Here is a 19265-nt window from a genome sequence, read left to right as displayed (position 1 = left end):
TGAGGGTACCCGGTATCCCAATTAGAGTTTGAGGGTACCCCGTATCCCGGTCACAGCCTGGGGGTACCCGGTATCCCGGTAACAGCTTGGGGGTACCCGGTGTCCCGGTAACAGCTTGGGGGTATCCCCTATCCCGGTAACAGCTTGGGGGTACCCGGTGTCCCGGTAACAGCTTGGGGGTACCCGGTATCCCTATATTTGGCTGGGGTTCCCTGTGGTCCCCATACTAGACCCAGAACCCCAATTATTCCTAGAACCCCAGTTATTCCTAGAATGGCCTGGGGTCTCCTGTTGTCCCTGTATGGGGATGGGGGTACCCAGTATCCCTATAACAATTTAGGGGCACTTGCTATCCCTATACGGGGATGGAGGTACCCGGTGTTTCTATAACAGGTTAGGGGTACCCGGTATCCCTATAACAGGTTAGGAGAACTCGGTATCCCTACACTCTGTTGGGGTTCCCTGTTGTCCCCACAGCAGACCCAGAACCCCAGTTATCCCTATAAGGGGCTGGGGTCTGGTATAGTTACTTCTGTACTGGGCTGTCAGCCCAGGGTATTGCCATACGAGGCAGAGGTTCCGGGTTATTCCTGTGCGGGGCTGGGGACCCCCGTTATGCCTATCCCAGCCTGGGACCCCCATTATCCTTCCACTGCTCTGGGGTTCCCTATTATCCCTACATGGAGCCGGGACTCCCTGCCATTATTCCCATTCCAGGCTGGGGTTCCAGGTGATCCCTGTACTGGAGTGGTGCTCCCAGTATTATCCCAATACCAGACTGAGGTTCCTGATTATCCTTTCACTGCTCTGGTGTCCCCTATGACCTGCCTGGGACCCTCCACTAGCCCAATACTGACCTGATGTCTGGTTCCCAGTGCAGGGTGCCCATTCCCTGTGCCAGGATGCCAATGCAAGGTGCCCATTCCCAGTATCAGGATCCCAGTACAAGGTGCCCCATTCCCAATATCTGTTTCCCAGTGGAGGATGCCCGTTCCCAGTACCAGGATCCCAAAGCAAGGTGCCCCATTCCCAGTACCAGGTGCCCAGTGCAGGATGCCCGTTCCCAGTGCCCGGATCCCAGTGCAGGGTACCCATTCCTAGTACCAGGTTCCCAGTACAAGGTGCCCATTCCCAGTACCAGGTTCCCAGTACAAGGTGCCCCATTCCCAACGTCTGTTTCCCAGTGCAGGGTGCCCATTCCCAGTACAAGGTGCCCATTCCCAGTGCCTGGTTCCCAGTGCCAGGTGCCCATTCCCAATATCTGTTTCCCAGTGCAGGGTGCCCATTCCCAGTACCAGGTTCCCAGTACAAGGTGCCCCATTCCCAGTGTCTGGTTCCCAGTACAAGGTGCCCATTCCCAGTATCAGGATCCCAGTACAAGATGCCCCATTCCCAATATCTGTTTCCCAGTGCAGGGTGCCCATTCCCAGTACCAGGTGCCCAGTGCAGGGTGCCCCATTCCCAGTGCTAGATTCCCAGTACCAGGTGCCCATTCCCAATATCTGTTTCCCAGCACAGGATGCCCGTTCCCAGTGCCCGGATCGCAGTGCACCAGGATGTGGTACAGCTCCCCTGCACCACAGACGGGGCGGTTTTATCCCCGTAGGGAGCAGGGCTCGAGCCCCAGGCAGACACGGGAGCCGCGATGCACAGCTGGTACCCAGGACTTTATGCGCCCCACGCAGACACGGACCCCCGGGGGGACACACGGAGCCCCCGACAACGAGCGGGACCCCCGGGCTTCCGTGCCCCCCTTCAGCATCCCAACCCCCGGCGGCTCCAACCGCGGGGACAGCGACACCCCGTCCCCGGGCTGGCGGCCGGCGCGAGGTGCCGGGGGCCGGGCGGATCCCCGGGCTGGTGGCCCCGGGGCTACTGCTTGTCGATGGCGCCCTGCTCGGCCGCGCTGTCGCGGGGCGCGGCCGGCCGCAGCCACGGCGTCTCCCGCAGCACGAACCAGCAGTTCCCGGCCCACAGCAGGAAGTTCAGGAACCCGAAGAGCTGCGGGAGAGGAGAGGGGAGAGCGGAGAGGACAGAGAGGAAGGGAGAGGGTCTCACAGGGCAGCCTTGGGGAGCACACGCCGTGTGCCCCATGAGCTCCAAACACCCCATGAACCCATCGTGTGTGCCCTGTGCACCCCATACACCCTACACTTTCCATACATTCCCTACACTCCATGTACCCTGTGCATCCTGTGTGCCCTGTGCACCCCATACCCACCATAACTCCCGTACAGCCCATGCGCCCCACTGCGCTCCAGGCACCCCACGTGCCCCATGTCTGACCTGTGTCCTGTGCCCCACACACCCCATACTCCCCACCCAGGCACCCCAGGCACCCCATGTGCCCCAATGTGCCCCAATGTGCCGTGCAACCTGTGCACCCACGGACCCTGTATGCCCCATGTGCCTCACGCACCCCACGTACACCACACAACCCACATGCCGATGCACCCCATGCACCCCACTTCCCCCCGTGAGCCCCATGTACCTCAAACGTGCCCTACACCCCTGCACACATCACACACCCCACACACCCCAAACAGCGATGCCAGGGACTGCATCACCACCACCCACGCCATGCTGGCAGTCCCTGGTGGCTGGGTGCCCCATTCCCAGTGCCAGATCCCAGTGCAGGGTGCCCCATTCCCAGTGCCAGGATCCCAGTGCAGGGTGCCCATTCCCAGTGTCTGGTTCCCAGTGCAGGGTGCCCCATTCCCAGTGCCAGATCCCAGTGCAGGGTGCCCATTCCCAGTGTCTGGTTCCCAGTGCAGGGTGCCCATTCCCAGTGTCTGGTTCCCAGTGCAGGGTGCCCCGTTCCCAGTGCCAGTTCCCAGTGCAGGGTGCCCCATTCCCAGTGCCAGTTCCCAGTGCAGGGTGCCCATTCCCAGTGTCTGGTTCCCAGTGCAGGGTGCCCATTCCCAGTGCCAGTTCCCAGTGCAGGGTGCCCCATTCCCAGTGCCAGTTCCCAGTGCAGGGTGCCCATTCCCAGTGCCAGGATCCCAGTGCAGGGTGCCCATTCCCAGTGTCTGGTTCCCAGTACAGGGTGCCCCATTCCCAGTGCCAGGATTCCAGTGGAGGGGGCATGCAGGGCAGATCCCCCATCCCCTGGGACCAAGGCAGGTGGCTGTGGAATGTTTTCACCCACATTTCCACGCTGTGCCCTTATTTTCATCTGTGTGCCCACATTGCCACTGCCCTCTCCTGGCTGAGCTCAGGAATCTGGCACAGGTGTGGCAGAGTGTGTGAGTGTGCACCTGTGTGTGTGCACTGTGACCTGTGGTGTGCTCCACAGCCACATGTGCTGTCCTGTGAACACACGTGTGCACTGCTGTGCCTTCACGTGCCCAGCTGTGCAGCCTGTGGGTTGCAGGTGTGTGCTGCTCAGCTCCGCTTCAATCCTATAAACTGTGCTCCCAATGAAAAAATGACACCTATTTGGCCATGTGTGCCCGTGTGTGTGCCCCCGTGGCCTCACCACCGAGATGTTGGCCAGCCCCATGGCCGGCGTGGTGCCGGCGTTGCAGAGCACCCCGTCGCCCTGGCAGACGGCCATGGCAGCGATGAGGGCGGAGGGGCGCGTGGCTGCCTTCACGTCGCTCAGCCCCTTGCCCCACGCCGCCGCTGCCACCAGCCAGAAGAAGGCAAAGCAGACGGTGACGCAGAAATCCTGCCGGGATGAGAGCCTGGCATCAGCTGGCACCCTGGCACGGCGCTGGGTGAGCCAGCCTCGCCGTCCCGGGGTGAGCCTGCCTTACTGTGAAGGGCAGCTTCGTGTTCTCCGTGTACAGGGAATGGAAGCGGAGGTAGAGCACCAGAGCAGCCATGGCGTAGAGGAAGGAGAAGACCCCCAGGGTCACGAAAAACTCGGCGGGAGCGGAGAAATCACCCACGAGGTACAGGGTGCGGGCTTCTGATTCATCCTCGCAGTTGGGCATCCCAAAAGGAATCTGGTATAACCTGGGACAGAGGGAGGGGTGTCAGGGGCTGGCGGTGGAGAGGATGGTGGGGGTAGGAGGGTTAACCACGCTGGGGTGGTCCCCTGGGAATGGGGATGGTGACAGGGATGGCTAGAACAACCACGCTGGGATGGTCCCCTGGGATGGAGGGCACAGTTCCACTGCCATAACCTGGATTCTTTTCAGGGTCTAGTGCCCTGCCATGGGGCTGGTGGCGGAGGAAAGGAACCGTGACTCTCATCTGGCCCAGCTCCACCATTGCTTTCCCAGATAAATCAGGATTCCCATGGTCTTCCCTGACTACTGAGAATTTCCCTCCTTCCCCACCCTGGTTTTCTGTGATTAACAAGAATCCCCCTGGGTGTTGTCAGGAACTGCCAGGGATGCCAGGGATGTCCCATGGGGTCAGGGTGTGTGTGGTCCCCAGCTGAACACGGCACCTCAGAGACCATGGCTGTGGTGCCATGGAGGTCCTGCCAGCAGGAAGGGAGTCTGACCCCAGCCCAGCACCCCCAGCTTGTGTGGGGCAGCCTGGGGGGTGTGGGGGCTCAGCAGCCCTCACCTGAAGGGGTACCCGAACTGGATGCTGATGGCTGTCATCCCTCCACTCTCACATTTCACTGTGGCTCCGGTCTCGCCGCTGAAGGAGCCGCAGGAGCCAAAGGCGAAGATGGCAAAGAGCTACAGGAGAGGGCAAGGGGTCAGGGGGTGAATATCTGTGGCCCTTTCATCCTTGGGGGGCAGGCTGCATCCCCTGGCACTGAGTAATGGGCCAGCTGCCACTCCCCAGTGCTGGCCTCGGGAGCCTCCCTCCAGCACTGGGATTCTGCTGGCACTGGGATTTGAGGATGGGGGTCACGCCTGGGAGGGTGGGGACACCAAGGCCAAACCCACCCCCATCCCCCCTTAATTTTGGGCAGGGTACTGAGTGCCAGAGTGGGTTTCCAGGCAGCTGGGAGCATCCCCATGGTGGGACCCCCGGAGCTGTCCCCTCCCAGGAGCCAGCAGTGCTCTCGGGTGCCATTGGAGTCACACTGCCCTCATCTCTTGGACGAGGGTGCCGGGAAAGCACCGTTCTCAAAGGGTTTTCCCACTGCTCCTCCTGGCTGAGCTCCTAGCCTCCCGGGGCATCTAAGCCAGGCATGACCCCGCAGGGATGGGCAGCCCACGTGTGGCACTAAGGGTTTAAGCAGGGGTGTCGGTGGATCCTCCAGGGATTCTCTCCTCGTTTTTGTTTCTGGGCTGTCTTTTCATGTCTGATCCCATATGGCGGCCTCAATGGCAGGGGGAGCCCAGAGCCTCCGTGGGTGGGTTCATGCAAACCAAGGAGCTGTAGGACTGGGGGAAAGCCCCTCAAGCTGGCTTCTCCTGGTGGGAGATGCCCAAAGAGGGCTGAGTCCCCCCTGTACCTCAGTTTCCCCCGGGAGCCCCCCAGCCTGGCGAGGCCGAGCTGCAGAAATGCCACCCTGAAACCCAATCTCCCAGGGAGCCATTCATGGCACGGCCAGGACAGGACACAGCCGCGGGCACTCGGCTCCCCCCTGTCCCCAGCGTCCCCCTGCTGGGGCTCACTGCCCCTCAGCCCCTCTGCCCACCCCCCCACCCACCCCCCAGTGCCCCCCGAGCCCGTGGCAGTGGCGGGGGCCTGCACCCCGATGTCACTGTCCCCTTTGGCACGGCAGGGCAGTGCCACCTGCTCAAGGTCACCGGGAGGGGCTGGTGGCCTGAACCGGGGCGTCCGTGTGGCCCTGCTCCCCTCTGCCCCGGAGCCCCCAAAACGAGGCCTCCACCCCGCTGCTGATGGGGTGCAGGAGGCTCTGGAGGGGCAGGGGGGGCTCTGGGGTTCCTCTGTTCTGGGGGGGCTTCGGGAAGGCAACGGAACCCCCAAATGCGGGGGGACTCCGGTCCGTGGGGAGCAGCGCTGGGGAAGGGGCTGGGACGGGGGTCCGGGGTGAGCCCGGGGCAGGGGGGACACGCCGGGGTCACTCACCCATTCCAGCACCTTGATGAAGCCCAGCGGCTCCTGGAGGCGGCCCCAGCGCAGCCCGCGAAGGACACGGTCCTGCGGAGAGAGCGCCGGAAGCACCGGGACGGCACCCGGACGGCACCGGGACGGCACCCGGACGGCACCGGGACGGCACCGGGACAGCCCCGGGGCACTGGGGCGCTACCCCGGGTTGCCACAACGGGATTGCAACGGGGGATCGGGGCCTGCTCCGGGCTGGGGGTTCCCTCTGTGGAGAGGGGTCTGCTCCGGGAAACCGGGGGGGCCGCACCGGCGAACCGGAGGATCCGCACCGGGGGACCGGGGAGCTGCCCCGGGGAAACGGGAAGGCTGCAACGGGATTGTCCCGGGCAGGGGGCTGCCCTGAGCGCCGGGGAACGGCACAGCCACGGCACCAGCACAGCGGAGGGCTGCGCCGCGGCACCGGGGCGCTGCACCGGAGGTGGCACCGGCGGCCGCAACGGGACACTGCGGGCTGCTCCGGAGGGCTGGAACACCACCGACTCCTCCGGGACACCGGGGGGACACCGGGAGCTGCCCCGAGCAACAGTGCCGGGACACCGCGGGGCTGCGCCGGGAGCCTGCCGCGGTCACCGTGAGGGGGACGCACCGGAGCCCTACCTGGAGCCGGGGCGCTTTGTCACCGGCCGCGGGGGCGCCGGGCTCCGACATGGCCGGCCCGGGGGCGGTCGGTGCTGCCTCCGCCGCCCGCTGGGACGGCTCCGCTGGCGGAGCCGCCACCGGGCACCCACCGGGCAGCGCCGCCCCGCCCCCGGCAGCGCTGGGACAGCCCCCCGGCCCTGCCCGCCCCCGGGCAGCGCAGCGCCCCCCGGGGGGCTCCGGCCGTCCCTCGGCTCCTCCGCTGCCCCGGGGGCCGGCAGCGCTGGGAGCAGGCGGGAATTCCGCCGGGAGCCGCTCCCGGGCCGGCAGGGAGGCTGAGGGAGCGTGTGCGGGGCGTCGGGGTGCCGGTGGGGCCGGGGGGCATACAGACCCCCGGTACCTCCTCCCGGTATTGCCCTCCGTGCAGCCCGGCCCGGAGCCCCTTCCACACATCTCCCGTAGCTTCATCCCAGTGCCCCATCCATGGGTATCCCGTCCCCGGTCCCCCTTTCCCGGTCCCCCGTTCCCGGTGCCCGTTCCCGGTGCCCATTCCCGGTGCCCGTTCCCGGTCCCCCTTTCCCGGTGCCCGTTCCCGGTGCCCGTTCCCGGGAGCCCCTCCCGGCACCGCGCCGTGCCCGCCGCAGGCCCCGCCCCCTGCTGCCCTGGCCCCGCCCCTGGCACGCCAGCCACGCCCTCGCTATGGCCACGCCCCCTCCCGGTCTGGTCCCGCCTCCATAGCGCAGACCACGCCCCAAGGGTTACGGCCACGCCCCGTCACATGGCCCCGCCCATCTCTCGTCTCACGCAAACCCGGCCCCGCCCCTCCCCTGCGCGTTGGTCCCGCCCTCCCCGCGCTGCCATTGGCCGGGCCGCAGCGCCGCTGTCCAATGGGCGGGCGGCGCGGGCGGAAGTGGCGCTCGGGGCCGGAAGCGGCGTTGCAGCCCCCGGCGAGGCCGCGGCGCTCCCGGTGCCCCCGGACCCCTCGCCCGCCCCGGCCCCTCCGGAGTCCCCGGGATCCGCCGGCCCCGCCCGGCCCCGCCGCCGCCATGTTCCTCACGCGCTCCGAGTACGACCGGTGAGTGCCCGCCCCGGCGCGGCTGAGTCACGGGCCTGGCCCGGCGCGGCCCGAGCGGCCCCGAGCGGCGGGAGCGCACCGGGAGCGCACCGGGCGCGCCCGGCCCCGCCGCGGCACCGGGGGCTGCCGGATGGACGCACCGAGGGCGGGAGCAGCTCGGGATGTGCGGGGAGAGGAGCGTGCCCGGACGGGAGCGGAGCACCGGGAGCGGCTCAGCCGGGGAAAGGAGGCTCGGGGGGACGGACCCTGGGGCTCTGCACAGCTCCCGACAGCCGGGGCGGCGGGCTGTGCTCCGGGGAACGGGGACAGGAGCGGAGGGAGCGGCCCCAGGCTGAGCGCGGGTGTTTGGTTTGGGTGTTTTGGGTTTTGGTTTGGTGCTGGGGAGGTTTTTCACGGCCCCGACACACGCAGGGCTGGAAGGGCTCAGCCGCGGGGAGGGGGCACCTGGGGCCAGCGCCGGGGGAGCCTTGGCAGGGCTGGGCCCCAGGATCCCAAAGCACTTCTCCGGTCCCGAGCGTTCCGGGGGGAAGCAGGCCCTGCCCGGCTCCCCTGGGGCTCCAAAGGGGCCTCTCAGCCCTGCCGGCTCTCCTGGAGCTCTGTCCTGGAGCCTCCCGGGTCCCCCCGGGGTCCCCCCTGCCCCTCTCACTGTGTGTGCTCTCCTTGCAGGGGTGTGAACACCTTCTCTCCAGAGGGGAGGCTCTTCCAGGTGGAATATGCCATCGAGGCCATAAAGGTACTTTTAAAAGTGTCCAAACTGTGACATCTGGGGCTCCTGCCAGGCAGGGATTGCTCAGGGCTTGTTGGAGCCCTGGAGGCTGAGGGTTTTAAACTTTCTAAAATCTGAAAACTCAATAAATAACACTGCATTTGACCTGAGGCTGCAAAGAAGGCTTCCAAAACTGATTAGTAGCACTGGAATTACGAGGGTGTAGTTAATTAGAAGTGTGTAATAGCACAGAACAGAAAACTTAAAGTTTGGAGGTTTAAAATGTAGTAATAAATATAAAGCAACACAGAAGTTTTAGAGTGGAAATAAATCTTCCTCCTCCTGCATTTGAGTGGTATTTTATATTTAAACAGAAAAGTCCTCATTGCAAACTTCAAGTAATCAATTATTAAGTTAAAAGAGAAATTAATTTAAGTATAATTTCTTAATTAGATAGTTTAACTTTAAAGGTCCTTGTAACATGAGCTAGTTAACCATTTTGTGCCTTGCTAATGAAAACCTGCAAAACTCACAGCTGTGAGGCTGTAGCATTGGTGGGAAACAATGAACACCTAAATCTAAACACAAAGTATCATCTGAGCACCTCCAACCCAGCCAGTGAAAATACAAAAAGAAACAAAGCACCCACAGGACCAATCCAGGCTGTGTCTGCTTCCTCCAGCCAAACACCCTCACCTTTGCTTTTGTGGGTCAGGAAGCACCAAACCCCACTGATTTTCCCCAAAGTTCAGTGGAATGTTCCCTCCCCTGTCCCATCAAGTGATTTATCCCCCCAAAAATGCAATCCAAAGCTGTTTATCCCCAAATCAAACCTAAACCTCTTCTTGGGTGGATTTAAATGTGAAGCTGAAGGTTGTTAGGAGCAAAGCCACCTTTGCAGGGCCTTTGGGGATTAAAGATCCTTAATTGATACGTGTCCTTAATTAATAAATATTCCTGTCCATTATATTTATAGAATGTGGGTGTTGATTGGCAATAAGTTTAAATTTGGAAGAAGCAGGTCAGGTGAGGAAGGGAAAAAGCTCTGAGGTGTTTGAACTGGGGAGGAGGGTCCTGACTTCATCTCCTCTGTGCTCCTTTAGCCCCTTGGAGCACTCAAAGGAGAAATAAAGTAATAATGTAACAGAAAAAGGAACACAGTTACAAGGACTTGGGAATTAAAGCTCCCAGGGGGATGTTGGTGGCCATGCTAATTGATAAATTAAAACAGATCTCCTGCCACACCCGGGGCTGTAGGTGCAGCTTTCCAGGGAATCTTGGGGTTACAATCAAACCCATGGCTTGAGGAGGATGTTGGGAGAGCATTGCACACTATAGCTGGGACAGTTCTGCCAGGAAATTCCCTGGTGGGAAGAGCTGGGAGGGCTGGGATCCGGGCTGGGATCCGGGCCGGGATCCAGGCTTGGGATCCGGGCTGGGATCGAGCTGGGATCGGGCTGGGATCCGGGCTGGGATCCGGGCTGGGATCCGGGCTGGGATCGAGCTGGGATCGGGCTGGGATCCGGGCAGGGATCCGGGCTGGGATCCGGGGCTGGGATCCGGGCTGGGATCCGGGCAGGGATCCGGGCTGGGATCCGGGCAGGGATCGGGCTGGGATCCGGGCTGGGATCGGGCTGGGATCCGGGCTGGGATCCGGGCTGGGATCCGGGCTGGGATCGGGCTGGGATCCGGGCTGGGATCCGGGCCGGGATCGAGCTGGGATCCGGGCAGGGATCCGGGCTTGGGATCCGGGCTGGGATCGAGCTGGGATAGGGCCGGGATCCGGGCTGGGATAGGGCTGGGATCGAGCTGGGATCCGGGCTGGGATCCGGGCAGGGATCCGGGCTGGGATCGAGCTGGGATCCGGGCTGGGATCCAGGCTGGGATCCGGGCTGGGATAGGGCTGGGATCGAGCTGGGATCCGGGCAGGGCTGAGGGGCACGGGGGAGTGGAAGGAGTTGGGGTTGGGGTGGAGGTGGGATGGAGTTTAAGAGTTGGTGGGGTGAAGGTAGGATCAGTGTGGGGGTTGGTGGGATTAAATAGGATTAGCTAGAGGCTGGTAAGATCCAGATTAGGGGCTGGTAAGATCCAAAAAGCATTGGTAGGATCATGGAGGGATGAAGGTGATTTTTGGCGGGATCAAGGCTGGATTGAGTTTAGGAGTTGGTGGGGTTAAGGTAGGACCAATGTGGGGGTTGGTGGGATTAAATAGGATTAGTTGAGGGCTGGTGGGATGCAGATTAGGGGGTGGTAAGACACAGAAAAGCACTGGTAGGATCATGGTGGGATCAAGGCAGGGCTGGTGGGATTATGGTGGGATCAAGGCAGCTCTTGGTGTGCCCAAGGTAGGATCAAAGTAGGGGCTGTTGGGATCCAGGCACGGATTTGTGGCCTCAAAGGGAATCAAGGTGAGAGTTGGTGCAGCTGAGGTGGGACCCAGGCAGGGCCTGATGGGATCACAGCAGGATCCCGTGCCAGGAGCCCCTGGGATCTGTCCCTGTGCTTGTGGCCTGGTGGCACTGGGGTGTCCTGCAGTCCTGGGGTGGAATTGGTGCCTGGGACTCTGGGGAGAACAGGAGCTTATGGAAAGGCACGTGCCCAAGCCAGAGCTGCAGCAGGATTTGTACTGATGTAGGAAATTCTCTCACCCTTAAAGGCTTTCGAGAGTTTAAAACTCTATTTTTGCTCTGGCTGAGGAGAATTCCCAGGGCCTTTTACACTCACCAGGCTCCACCAACTGCTGTTGCTTGAAGGATGTGCAGCTGGGGAAGGGGCTCAGCCTGGAGCCAAGGAGGCTCAGGGGGACCTTCTGGGACCCACTGGGTTCTCATGGGAATCGCAGGTTTCACCCTCCCCTTTTCCTTCTCCAGGGAATAAGCTTTAAAATCCACCACGCCAAGCCAGAGTGGGTTTGTGTGTGGGTGACACCATTGAATCCAAAGCAACACACGTGCAAGTATGTCAGAATTAGCACTGGTGTGTGTGTGAGCTGGAGCTGTGGTGCTTTTTGCAGCTTGGCTCCACAGCCATCGGGATCCAGACCTCAGAGGGAGTTTGCCTGGCTGTGGAGAAGAGGATCACATCCCCCCTGATGGAGCCCAGCAGCATTGAGAAGATTGTGGAGATCGACTCCCACATTGGTGAGGAGGAGGGATTATCCCTGGGGGTCCCTCTGCATCAGATCACCCCTAAAACTGGGAATTATTTGTGATCAGAGTCCATCCCCATGCAATTTGGGAAGCTGTGTGTTGGGATGAGCCCTCCCTGCAGGCAGTGCCTGGAGCAGGAAGGCTCATCCCTCCCTGGGCACTGGTTCTGCAGGCCCCAAGCCAGCAGGGCAGCTCCAGGGAGCAGAAAGGGGCAGCTGAGGCACTGCCCCCTGCCCCAGTAACCTCCCTCATGAAAGCTCATCCCAAACTGAGCTCTGGGAGGGCAGGGAATTATGGTGGACCTGGCTGGGGCCAGTTTCTCCAGGGTCACTGATGCCACCCATGCCCTGAGCAGCCCACAGTGGGCTCATGACCAAATATGTCACCCTGAAGGGGCAGGAAACCTCCAACATCCCTGTGTTGCTGCTCCATGGGCATGGGAGGAGCTCCAGGAGTCCAATTTCCTGCTCCCAGGAGCTTGTGATGCAATCCCCTCCTCCAGAGTGGAGTCTGTGCTGGGATTCCTGCAGCCTCTGCTGCCTGTGGGGCAGCCAGGGCCCTTCCCAGCAGGTTCTTCTGGAGCAAATCTGGTCAATCCCATGGAATCCTCGAGGCTGGAAAAGCCCTCTAAGATCAGGGAGTCCAGCCATCCCAAGGCCACCACTAATCCATGTCCCAAAGTGCCACATCCTCACTTTTTGAACCCTTCCAGGGCTGGGGACTCCACCAGTGTTCACAGGGCAGCCTGTGTCAGGTCTGACCATGCTTTCCATGAAAAAAAAATACAATATCTGACCTGAACCTGCCCTGGTGCACTGTGGGGCTGTTTCCTTTTCCTCTGTCCCTGTTCCCTGGGAGCACAGCCCTCCCCTCCTGTCAGGGGTTGTGCAGAGCCCCAAGGTCCCCCCTGACCTCCTTTTCTCCAGGCTGAGCCCCTTCCCAGCTCCCTCAGCCCCTCCTGCTGCTCCATTCCCTTCCCCAGCTCTGTTCTCCTCTCTGTACATGCTCCAGCCCCTCATTGTCCTTGTGAGAAACCCAAAACTGTCCCCAGCATTGCAGGTGAGGCCTCAGCAGTGCCCAGCACAGTGGGACAAATCTCTTCCCCACCTTCCCACTCAGGGAGCAGCTCCTCCCTGCAGCCCTTCGTGTTTATGTGGGCTTTGGGCAATCTGGGGGAAAAGACATCCCAAATAATGGGTGGAATGACTCAGGAAAGAAACAGGAATGACTCCTGGTTGCCCTTTCCCTTCCAGGGTGTGCCATGAGTGGCCTAATAGCTGATGCAAAGACTTTAATTGACAAGGCCAGAGTGGAGACTCAGGTAAGATTTGACATCTCTGTTCTTAAATTAGCAGCACAACTCCCAGGAACTCCTTGAAAGTGCTGGGAAAGGGAAGATCATTCCATCAAAGAAGCTGGTGGGAAGCTGGAGGCTTGTTGGGAGTGTGGGGGCTGTCTGATTGTTCTGGTAAAATATTGGATATATTGGTTTTCTTTTTATCCCCTTAAATTTCCTGGATGCCTCAGGTGCTTGGAGGTCCCAGGTACAAATCTGTGCTGCTGCAAAGGATTTTCCTGGGGTTTTGTGCTGCATATCAGCACTTTTCCACCCTCTGGGGAGCTGGATAACACATTACTTCCAGAGCAGATACTGGGATAAAGCCCTTCAGCCTTGCATTTCCCCACTGGCATCCCAAGCCTTGGTGTCCAATTCTCTGTGGATTTTTGTACATCCCACTCCCCCTGATGCTTCCTTGGGGGATCTGGCTGTGCCCTGAGTTCCACAGGGAAGTTATCCTTGTCTCTCTCCACCCCAGCCGTGCAGGGCTGCCACACTTGGGGCACGTGGGGATAATGGGATCTGTGTTTGGGTTTCCTGCAGAATCACTGGTTCACCTACAACGAGACCATGACGGTGGAGAGTGTGACCCAGGCTGTGTCCAACCTGGCCCTGCAGTTCGGGGAGGAAGATGCTGACCCAGGAGCCATGGTGGGACTGGGGGGACTGGGGGATTGGGGAGCCCCTGGCCTTGCCCTGTCTGACCCTTTCCCTGCTCTGTCCCACAGTCCCGCCCCTTCGGTGTCGCTCTGCTCTTCGGAGGAGTGGATGAGAAGGGACCCCAGCTGTGAGTTCTGCTCTCTTAATGCAGGGAAAAGACCAAACCTCCACTGCAGAATTCCCAGGCTGTTTTAAGGGCTCGATTCTGGGATTTTCCTTAAGCCAACCCCTTGTGGTTTATCTCATTATGTCCTGATATGTTTGGTAATCCTGTTAAACCCTTTCCAGAGCCTCGCCTGCTTGTGTGACATGGGAAATCATCATATCTGCCCCAAACTCTTGCCTTTTTAACTTAAAAATGTGGTTTCCTGGGGAGGAGGGAAGTGTTAAAGCTCTCCTCATCTTGAGTGTATTCTTACCTTTCCCTAAAGGACCGGCAAGCCACCAGTAACATAATCCATGTGACATTCCTTGGGGAGGTGTTGGAGCAGCTGTAACCTGAACTCAGCGCTTCAAATGGCCCCACTGAAAGTGGGAAAGGCTTGGCAGAGCCAGACCAGTCAGGTCTGCCTTCCAGCAGGGAAAATAACTTGCTGAATTGATTAAAAAACATTTAGGATAAGATGGGAAATCCAAAGGGAAATGGTTCTCTGAGGAAAGAGGGCACTGTTAGAGTGTGTGAGTTGGCAGCCTGGGGATGAATCCTAGCTCCAGCTGTGCAGGGAGCTCGGGGGGCTGCTGGGAGACTCCTTGGGATGCCCTGGGGTGGGAGGGGTGCAGGCAGTCACCCCCTGTCCCCACAGGTTCCACATGGATCCCTCGGGGACGTTCGTGCAGTGCGATGCCAGAGCCATCGGCTCCGCCTCAGAGGGAGCCCAGAGCTCCCTGCAGGAGGTTTACCACAAGGTAAGGGCTGCTTTTGGGCCTGGGGGTCACCTCTCCTGCCTCTGGGGCACTTCACCACCTCCAGGGTCCCCTCATTCCCTCCCCAGTGAGGGTTTAGGACTGAGCTGGAGAGGAGGTGGCTGAGCTGCTCAGGGCAGGATCACTCCTGAGCAGAGCATCCTGTGAGTAGGTGCTGAGGATCCCTAAACTGAGAGCTGCTCTCTGAGGGGCAGCTCTCTGCCATGTCAGCAAGTTCCCATAAATAAAAACTGAGCTCTGGGTGCTGCTGTCAGCATCAGGCTCTGTGTGGGTGCAGCTGGAAGCATCCTGAGCTCACAGCAGCACCCTCAGGAAGGGAGCAGCTTTGTGCTGGAAGTTCTGGTCATGTTTGATATTAAATAGGAATTTTTTCCCCCATGAGGAGGGAGTTGCCCATTTTGGGTGGTAAGAAACCAAACCCTGATGAAAAGCACAGTTAGTGATGGTGGCTGGGAAGACTCATTTGGTCACTGGAATTCTCCAAATTGCCCAAATCCTGGACTCCCTGCATTGCCAACCCTTTCTCAAGTGCAGAGTTAGTGAAGCACAGCTGGGCTGCACATCCCTCTGGTCTAGGGATGCATGGGATTGATCAGATTCAATGCAGCATGGAGGCTTCTGCCTGGAGGGAATCTGGCTTTTTGGGAGGAAATTGGTGAAGACAAACAGCCCCTCCTGTCCCAAATTAACCATTTTTAAATTACCCAGATTTATGTGCCCAAATGAACCAATTTTAAATCTCAGAAAGGCAGGATTTCACTGTTCCTGTGGGTGTCCCTGCCCTGCCTGCTGCAGTCTCCCAGGGATGCTGCAGATCCCTTGCTAAGCTGCTCCTTTGGCTCCTGGCTCAAGGGATTTGGGAGAGGGGAGGGAGAGGAGCCAGCTCCTGAGCCTGCAGCTTGTCATCATGAGCCATTTGTTTTCCAGTCCATGACGCTAAAGGAAGCCATCAAATCTTCCCTGGTCATCCTGAAACAGGTCATGGAGGAGAAACTGAATGCCACCAACATCGAGGTGAGTCCTGCTGGAGCCAGGGCTGCCCCTGGAGTGAGGAATGGAGCAGCTCAGGGCTTCCTGAGCCGAGTCCTGCAGGTGTTCCTGCCCTTTGCATCACACCCTGGGGCATTTTGGGAAAGCTGAGGCTTTTCCCTCGCAGAGGTGCAGAGCCTGGTCTGTTTTCATGGCTGATCCAGGATGAGCAGAAGGGGTTCTCTGACCTTCTCCAGTCAGCAGAACCCAGCATACCACCCAGACTGCTTGTTCCCCTGCATCTAGCCATTCTTTTTTGCCTTGCTGCTTGTAATATTAGAAGGAATGAAAATTACCCAGCTCCTGGGCTGCTATATTAGTCCTGGGGCAGTGCCAACAATCCCTTGGGCAGTGGGAGCAGCAAGGACCCTCCAGGATTGGCTGTGCCTGGAGCCCTGGGGCAGGCAGTACCCACAGCCTGGGATGCTGGGCCCCCAAAGCTGCTCCACAGGCTCCTTTTTGGGTGGGAAAGGTACAAACCCTCTGCACTGGGTGGGGTGACTGGGAGATGAGGAGCCAGGCTGGTGGATAGAGTTTGCTTCTATTTTGGGTGGGTTATGAGACACCAGACCTTTCCAAAGTGTGGCATTCCAGCTCCTGAGCTGCTCTCTCCTCCCCTTCCTTCCCTCTGAGTGCTGGGAAGCCTTTTCCCAAACAGCCCCAAGGTATTCAGCCCATTTTTGTGTTAAATGTTGCTGTGGGGGGCCATTCCTGCTGGGATTCAACAGCTTCCTTTGGAGGGGAAGGCCAACAGCACATGGAAACTTGGATACCCTGTCCCAAAATCATACCATGGGGCTGGAATCTCCTTCCCAGGTGCTCTTCCAGCCCTTGGCCATACATTTTTTCCTGGTACAGTGCAGGCAGAGGAATGTGTACAGTATCCTGATGTCATGTCCCTGTTTAACAGGGCTTAACTGTGCTTGGCACGGCCCTGGAGTGGGGTGGAATGGTGCAGGGGGAAGGACAGCAGGAATGTGCTGAGGATTAAAAGGTTTCTATTGACTCAAGTCACCCCCTGGCTGAAAATGTGCCACCTGAAGAGCTCTTTGCTTCCTAGAAGTGTGTGCCTCTCCCATTTCTTGGCTCTGGCCATGCTGCTGTGGCATTTTCCATCTAGGAACAAAGAGAAGAGGGAAAGTGTGGCTGTGGAAGAGTTAAATCTATTGGTGGCAAAGGTCAGGAGCCTGAAAGGACTTCACAATTTCAGATTAATGACTTCCCTGTGAAGCCTGTCAGGGAATGGTGCAGTGAAGCTTTGGTAGGGAGAGGGTGAGGGACAGGTTTGAGGAGGTGGGGGAAGCAAAGGAATTGGTGTCTCTGCTGGTTTCAGTGTTCATAAAGGTTTCTTTGGTATTCACAGCTGGTTTTGGTGCATAAATCTGGCTCTTGTTGAGTCTGGTTGGGCCCAGGATCAGTCCAGCCCCTGCACAGGTGGTTTGGTGCCCAGAGCAGCTGGGGCTGCCCCTGGATCCCTGGCAGTGCCAAGGCCAGGCTGCACAGGGCTGGAGCAGCTGGGACAGTGAAGGTGTCCCTGCCATGGCAGGGCTGGCACTGGATGGGCTTTGAGGGCCCTTCCAGCCCAAACCACTCCATGATCTGAGGGGCCTGAATTGGCATCTCCAAGTGTCTCCACCTTGTCTGAGAGTTCTGGGTGAAACCTGGGCTGGCAGCAGCTCTCAGGCTGAGCGTGGGGACCTTCCCACCTGGGAAAACACTCGTGGCACCTCCCTGCCCCTGGATCAGCTGCTCCCTTGTGCTGGGGAAGGGGGGGTTTGTGAGCAGTCACCCTGGAAGAGCTTTGGGATCTGCTGGGATGCTCCAGAACTTTTCTTCAGCTTATTGGTTGCATCCATACACTTTGATCCCTGGAGAGTCAAACCATGTGCCTGTGAGTTCAGGAGCATCCCAGCCCTGTCCCTGCTCCCATCCCAGCCCTGTCCCTGCTCCCATCCCAGCCCTGTCCCTGCTCCCATCCCATCCCAGCCCTGTCCCTGCTCCCATCCCAGCCCTGTCCCTGCTCCCATCCCAGCCTTGTCCCAGCCCTGTCCCTGCTCCCATCCCAGCCCTTTCCCTGCTCCCATCCCAGCCCTTTCCCTGTTCCCATCCCACCCCTGTCTCTGTTCCCATCCCAATCCCAGCCCAATCCCTGTCCTGTTCCCATCTCAGCCCTGTCCCTGCTCCCATCCCAGCCCTGTCCCTGCTCCCATCCCACCCCTGTCCCTGCTCCCATCCCACCCCTGTCCCTGCTCCCATCCCACCCCTGTCCCTGTCCCTGTTCCCATCCCACCCCTGTCCCTGTTCCCATCTCAGCCCTGTCCCTGTCCCTGTTCCCATCCCATCCTGTTATGGGATACCCCAGCTCATTCCAGGGCACCCCAGCTCTCCCTGGAGCCTTGGCATTTCCACTGGCACAGCTGTCCCTGCTTTGGGCTCCCATCCCTGAGCCAGGTGTGAATATTTCTGCTCACGTTTCTCCTCCAGGCTTGTCATTCGAGTGTCCCTGATCCCTGGTGCTGCCTCTGGAATGTTTCTGCTGTCTGCCCTGGCTCTGTGCTGTCCCTGTTTTCCTTGGAGACCTCTGCCTCAGTTTCCCTGAGCCCCCTCAGCTCCCAGACAGGCCAGAATTTGTCCCCTTGGTTCCTGGGAGAGGCAGGAATTCTCTCCTGGGGGTTTTGATGGCTTTTCCCCCATCGAGTGGGAGCAGTTCCCACTAAAATTCCCTGCTGCTGCTCCTGTGAGGAGGCTGAGTCAATTCAAAGCTATTTGTGCAGCAGGCTGCTATTTTAGGGGATCCTGGAGCGTGTTCTGGGCTGGAATGATCCTGCTGGCCTGGCAGATCAGGAGGAGGAACAGCTGCTCCCTGCTTTCCTCGGGCACACTTAACCCCTTGTTCCTTCTCTTGCAGCTTGCCACGGTGGAGCCTGGCATGAAATTCCACATGTACACGAAGGAGGAGCTGGAGGAGGTCATCAAGGATATTTGAAAAAGAGGGAGAGCCCCCCAAAAGCTCCAAGCCCTGCCCTGACCAAAGGAACTGGTCCAGTTCACCCAGCTCCTGGGACTTCCCTCCCCACAGCACTGTACCTGCTGCTCCTGCCAGCTCCAGAGGTTTTCTACCTCTTCTGGACAGAACTGAGCTTTGCTCCAGGAGGGAATGAAATAAATAATTTTGTTACTCTCTTTGGGCTCCTCAGCAGGGGGGGAAGGTGGGAAGGCAGGGATTTGGAGCCAGACCTGGGGGTGGATTGGGACAGCAGCTGTGCCAAGGGCACTGCCAGCTCTGCTGCAGGGGTGAGTCTCCCTCTCGTGGTGCTGTCCATGGGGAAATCCAGGTGTCATTCTACACTTCTTTTAAAAAATAGAGTTTTTAATCTGTTCAGTGCATTCCTCCCTCCTCTGCAGTGTTTTTTGTCTGTAAGAGTCCCTGGAGCTCCATCTCCTTCCCTGCAAAGAGATCTACAGTCAGCCTTGGGGTTTGTGTTTCCCTCTGGCAGGGCTTGAAAAAAATCCAGAACAACTGTTAGCTCAGAGCCCACCAAGCAGAAACAGGGATAATGGGCTGAGACAGCCCCTCACCACTGAAATCTGCAGGTACCACTGGCTTTTGAGTTAACCCTGTTTTTCACCAGAAAAATCCTGCTTGTCCCACTTAGATTTTTTGTTATTGAGCAAAAATCTCTCTCTGTGTCCTCAAAACAGCGTCTGGGAATCAAAGATGGGTCTGATAAGGGACTGAATTAAGATGAAGAGAGTATTTTCCTATAAAATCATGGGTGTGGGGAAAGCCAGCTCTGCCTCAACCCTGGCAGCTGCTCT

At 59.3% G+C, this 19265-nt stretch overlaps 3 protein-coding genes across 3 annotated transcripts; 2 read left to right on the top strand and 1 right to left on the bottom strand.

Moving 5' to 3' along the window:
• Positions 1 to 1648: 1648 nt before the first annotated feature.
• On the bottom strand, positions 1649 to 6719 carry SYPL2 (synaptophysin like 2). Its single transcript, XM_039711900.1, has 6 exons — positions 6586 to 6719; positions 5950 to 6021; positions 4522 to 4640; positions 3759 to 3960; positions 3479 to 3670; positions 1649 to 2001 (listed from the first exon to the last, which is right to left on the bottom strand). Exons 1-6 carry the CDS (start codon positions 6634 to 6636, stop codon positions 1873 to 1875), a joined length of 765 nt encoding a protein of 254 aa, XP_039567834.1. The 5' UTR covers positions 6637 to 6719; the 3' UTR covers positions 1649 to 1872.
• Positions 2008 to 3472, top strand: LOC120503417 (vegetative cell wall protein gp1-like). The gene is made up of 2 exons (XM_039711899.1): positions 2008 to 2625; positions 2865 to 3472. The coding sequence occupies exons 1-2, from the start codon at positions 2093 to 2095 to the stop codon at positions 3247 to 3249; spliced, it is 918 nt and encodes a 305-aa protein (XP_039567833.1). The 5' UTR covers positions 2008 to 2092; the 3' UTR covers positions 3250 to 3472.
• A 754-nt stretch (positions 6720 to 7473) lies between the features above and the next one.
• Positions 7474 to 18833, top strand: PSMA5 (proteasome 20S subunit alpha 5). The gene is made up of 9 exons (XM_039711898.1): positions 7474 to 7639; positions 8306 to 8372; positions 11359 to 11485; positions 12748 to 12815; positions 13377 to 13484; positions 13562 to 13620; positions 14297 to 14399; positions 15345 to 15431; positions 18355 to 18833. Exons 1-9 carry the CDS (start codon positions 7611 to 7613, stop codon positions 18430 to 18432), a joined length of 726 nt encoding a protein of 241 aa, XP_039567832.1. The 5' UTR covers positions 7474 to 7610; the 3' UTR covers positions 18433 to 18833.
• Positions 18834 to 19265: the final 432 nt, after the last annotated feature.

The sequence above is a fragment of the Passer montanus genome, unplaced genomic scaffold, assembly GCF_014805655.1.
Source record: "Passer montanus isolate IOZ18808 unplaced genomic scaffold, ASM1480565v1 scaffold252, whole genome shotgun sequence".
Classification (NCBI taxonomy): domain Eukaryota; kingdom Metazoa; phylum Chordata; class Aves; order Passeriformes; family Passeridae; genus Passer; species Passer montanus.
The sequence above is the reverse complement of the archived record's forward strand: the minus strand, read 5'-3'. Positions and strand labels throughout refer to the sequence as shown.

Excerpts from the sequence above, each read along its gene's own strand:
- SYPL2 (XM_039711900.1), bottom strand. The coding sequence starts at position 6,636 with ATGTCGGAGCCCGGCGCCCCCGCGGCCGGTGACAAAGCGCCCCGGCTC. Across the intron at positions 6,022-6,585 it reads ACAAAGCGCCCCGGCTCCAG|GACCGTGTCCTTCGCGGGCT; the intron begins GTAGGGCTCCGG and ends CTCTCTCCGCAG. Across the intron at positions 4,641-5,949 it reads TCATCAAGGTGCTGGAATGG|CTCTTTGCCATCTTCGCCTT; the intron begins GTGAGTGACCCC and ends CCTCTCCTGTAG.
- PSMA5 (XM_039711898.1), top strand. The coding sequence starts at position 7,611 with ATGTTCCTCACGCGCTCCGAGTACGACCG. Across the intron at positions 8,373-11,358 it reads ATGCCATCGAGGCCATAAAG|CTTGGCTCCACAGCCATCGG; the intron begins GTACTTTTAAAA and ends TGCTTTTTGCAG. Across the intron at positions 11,486-12,747 it reads GGAGATCGACTCCCACATTG|GGTGTGCCATGAGTGGCCTA; the intron begins GTGAGGAGGAGG and ends TTTCCCTTCCAG.
- LOC120503417 (XM_039711899.1), top strand. The coding sequence starts at position 2,093 with ATGAGCTCCAAACACCCCATGAACCCATCGTGTGTGCCCTGTGCACCC. Across the intron at positions 2,626-2,864 it reads TGCCCCATTCCCAGTGCCAG|TTCCCAGTGCAGGGTGCCCA; the intron begins ATCCCAGTGCAG and ends TCCCAGTGCCAG.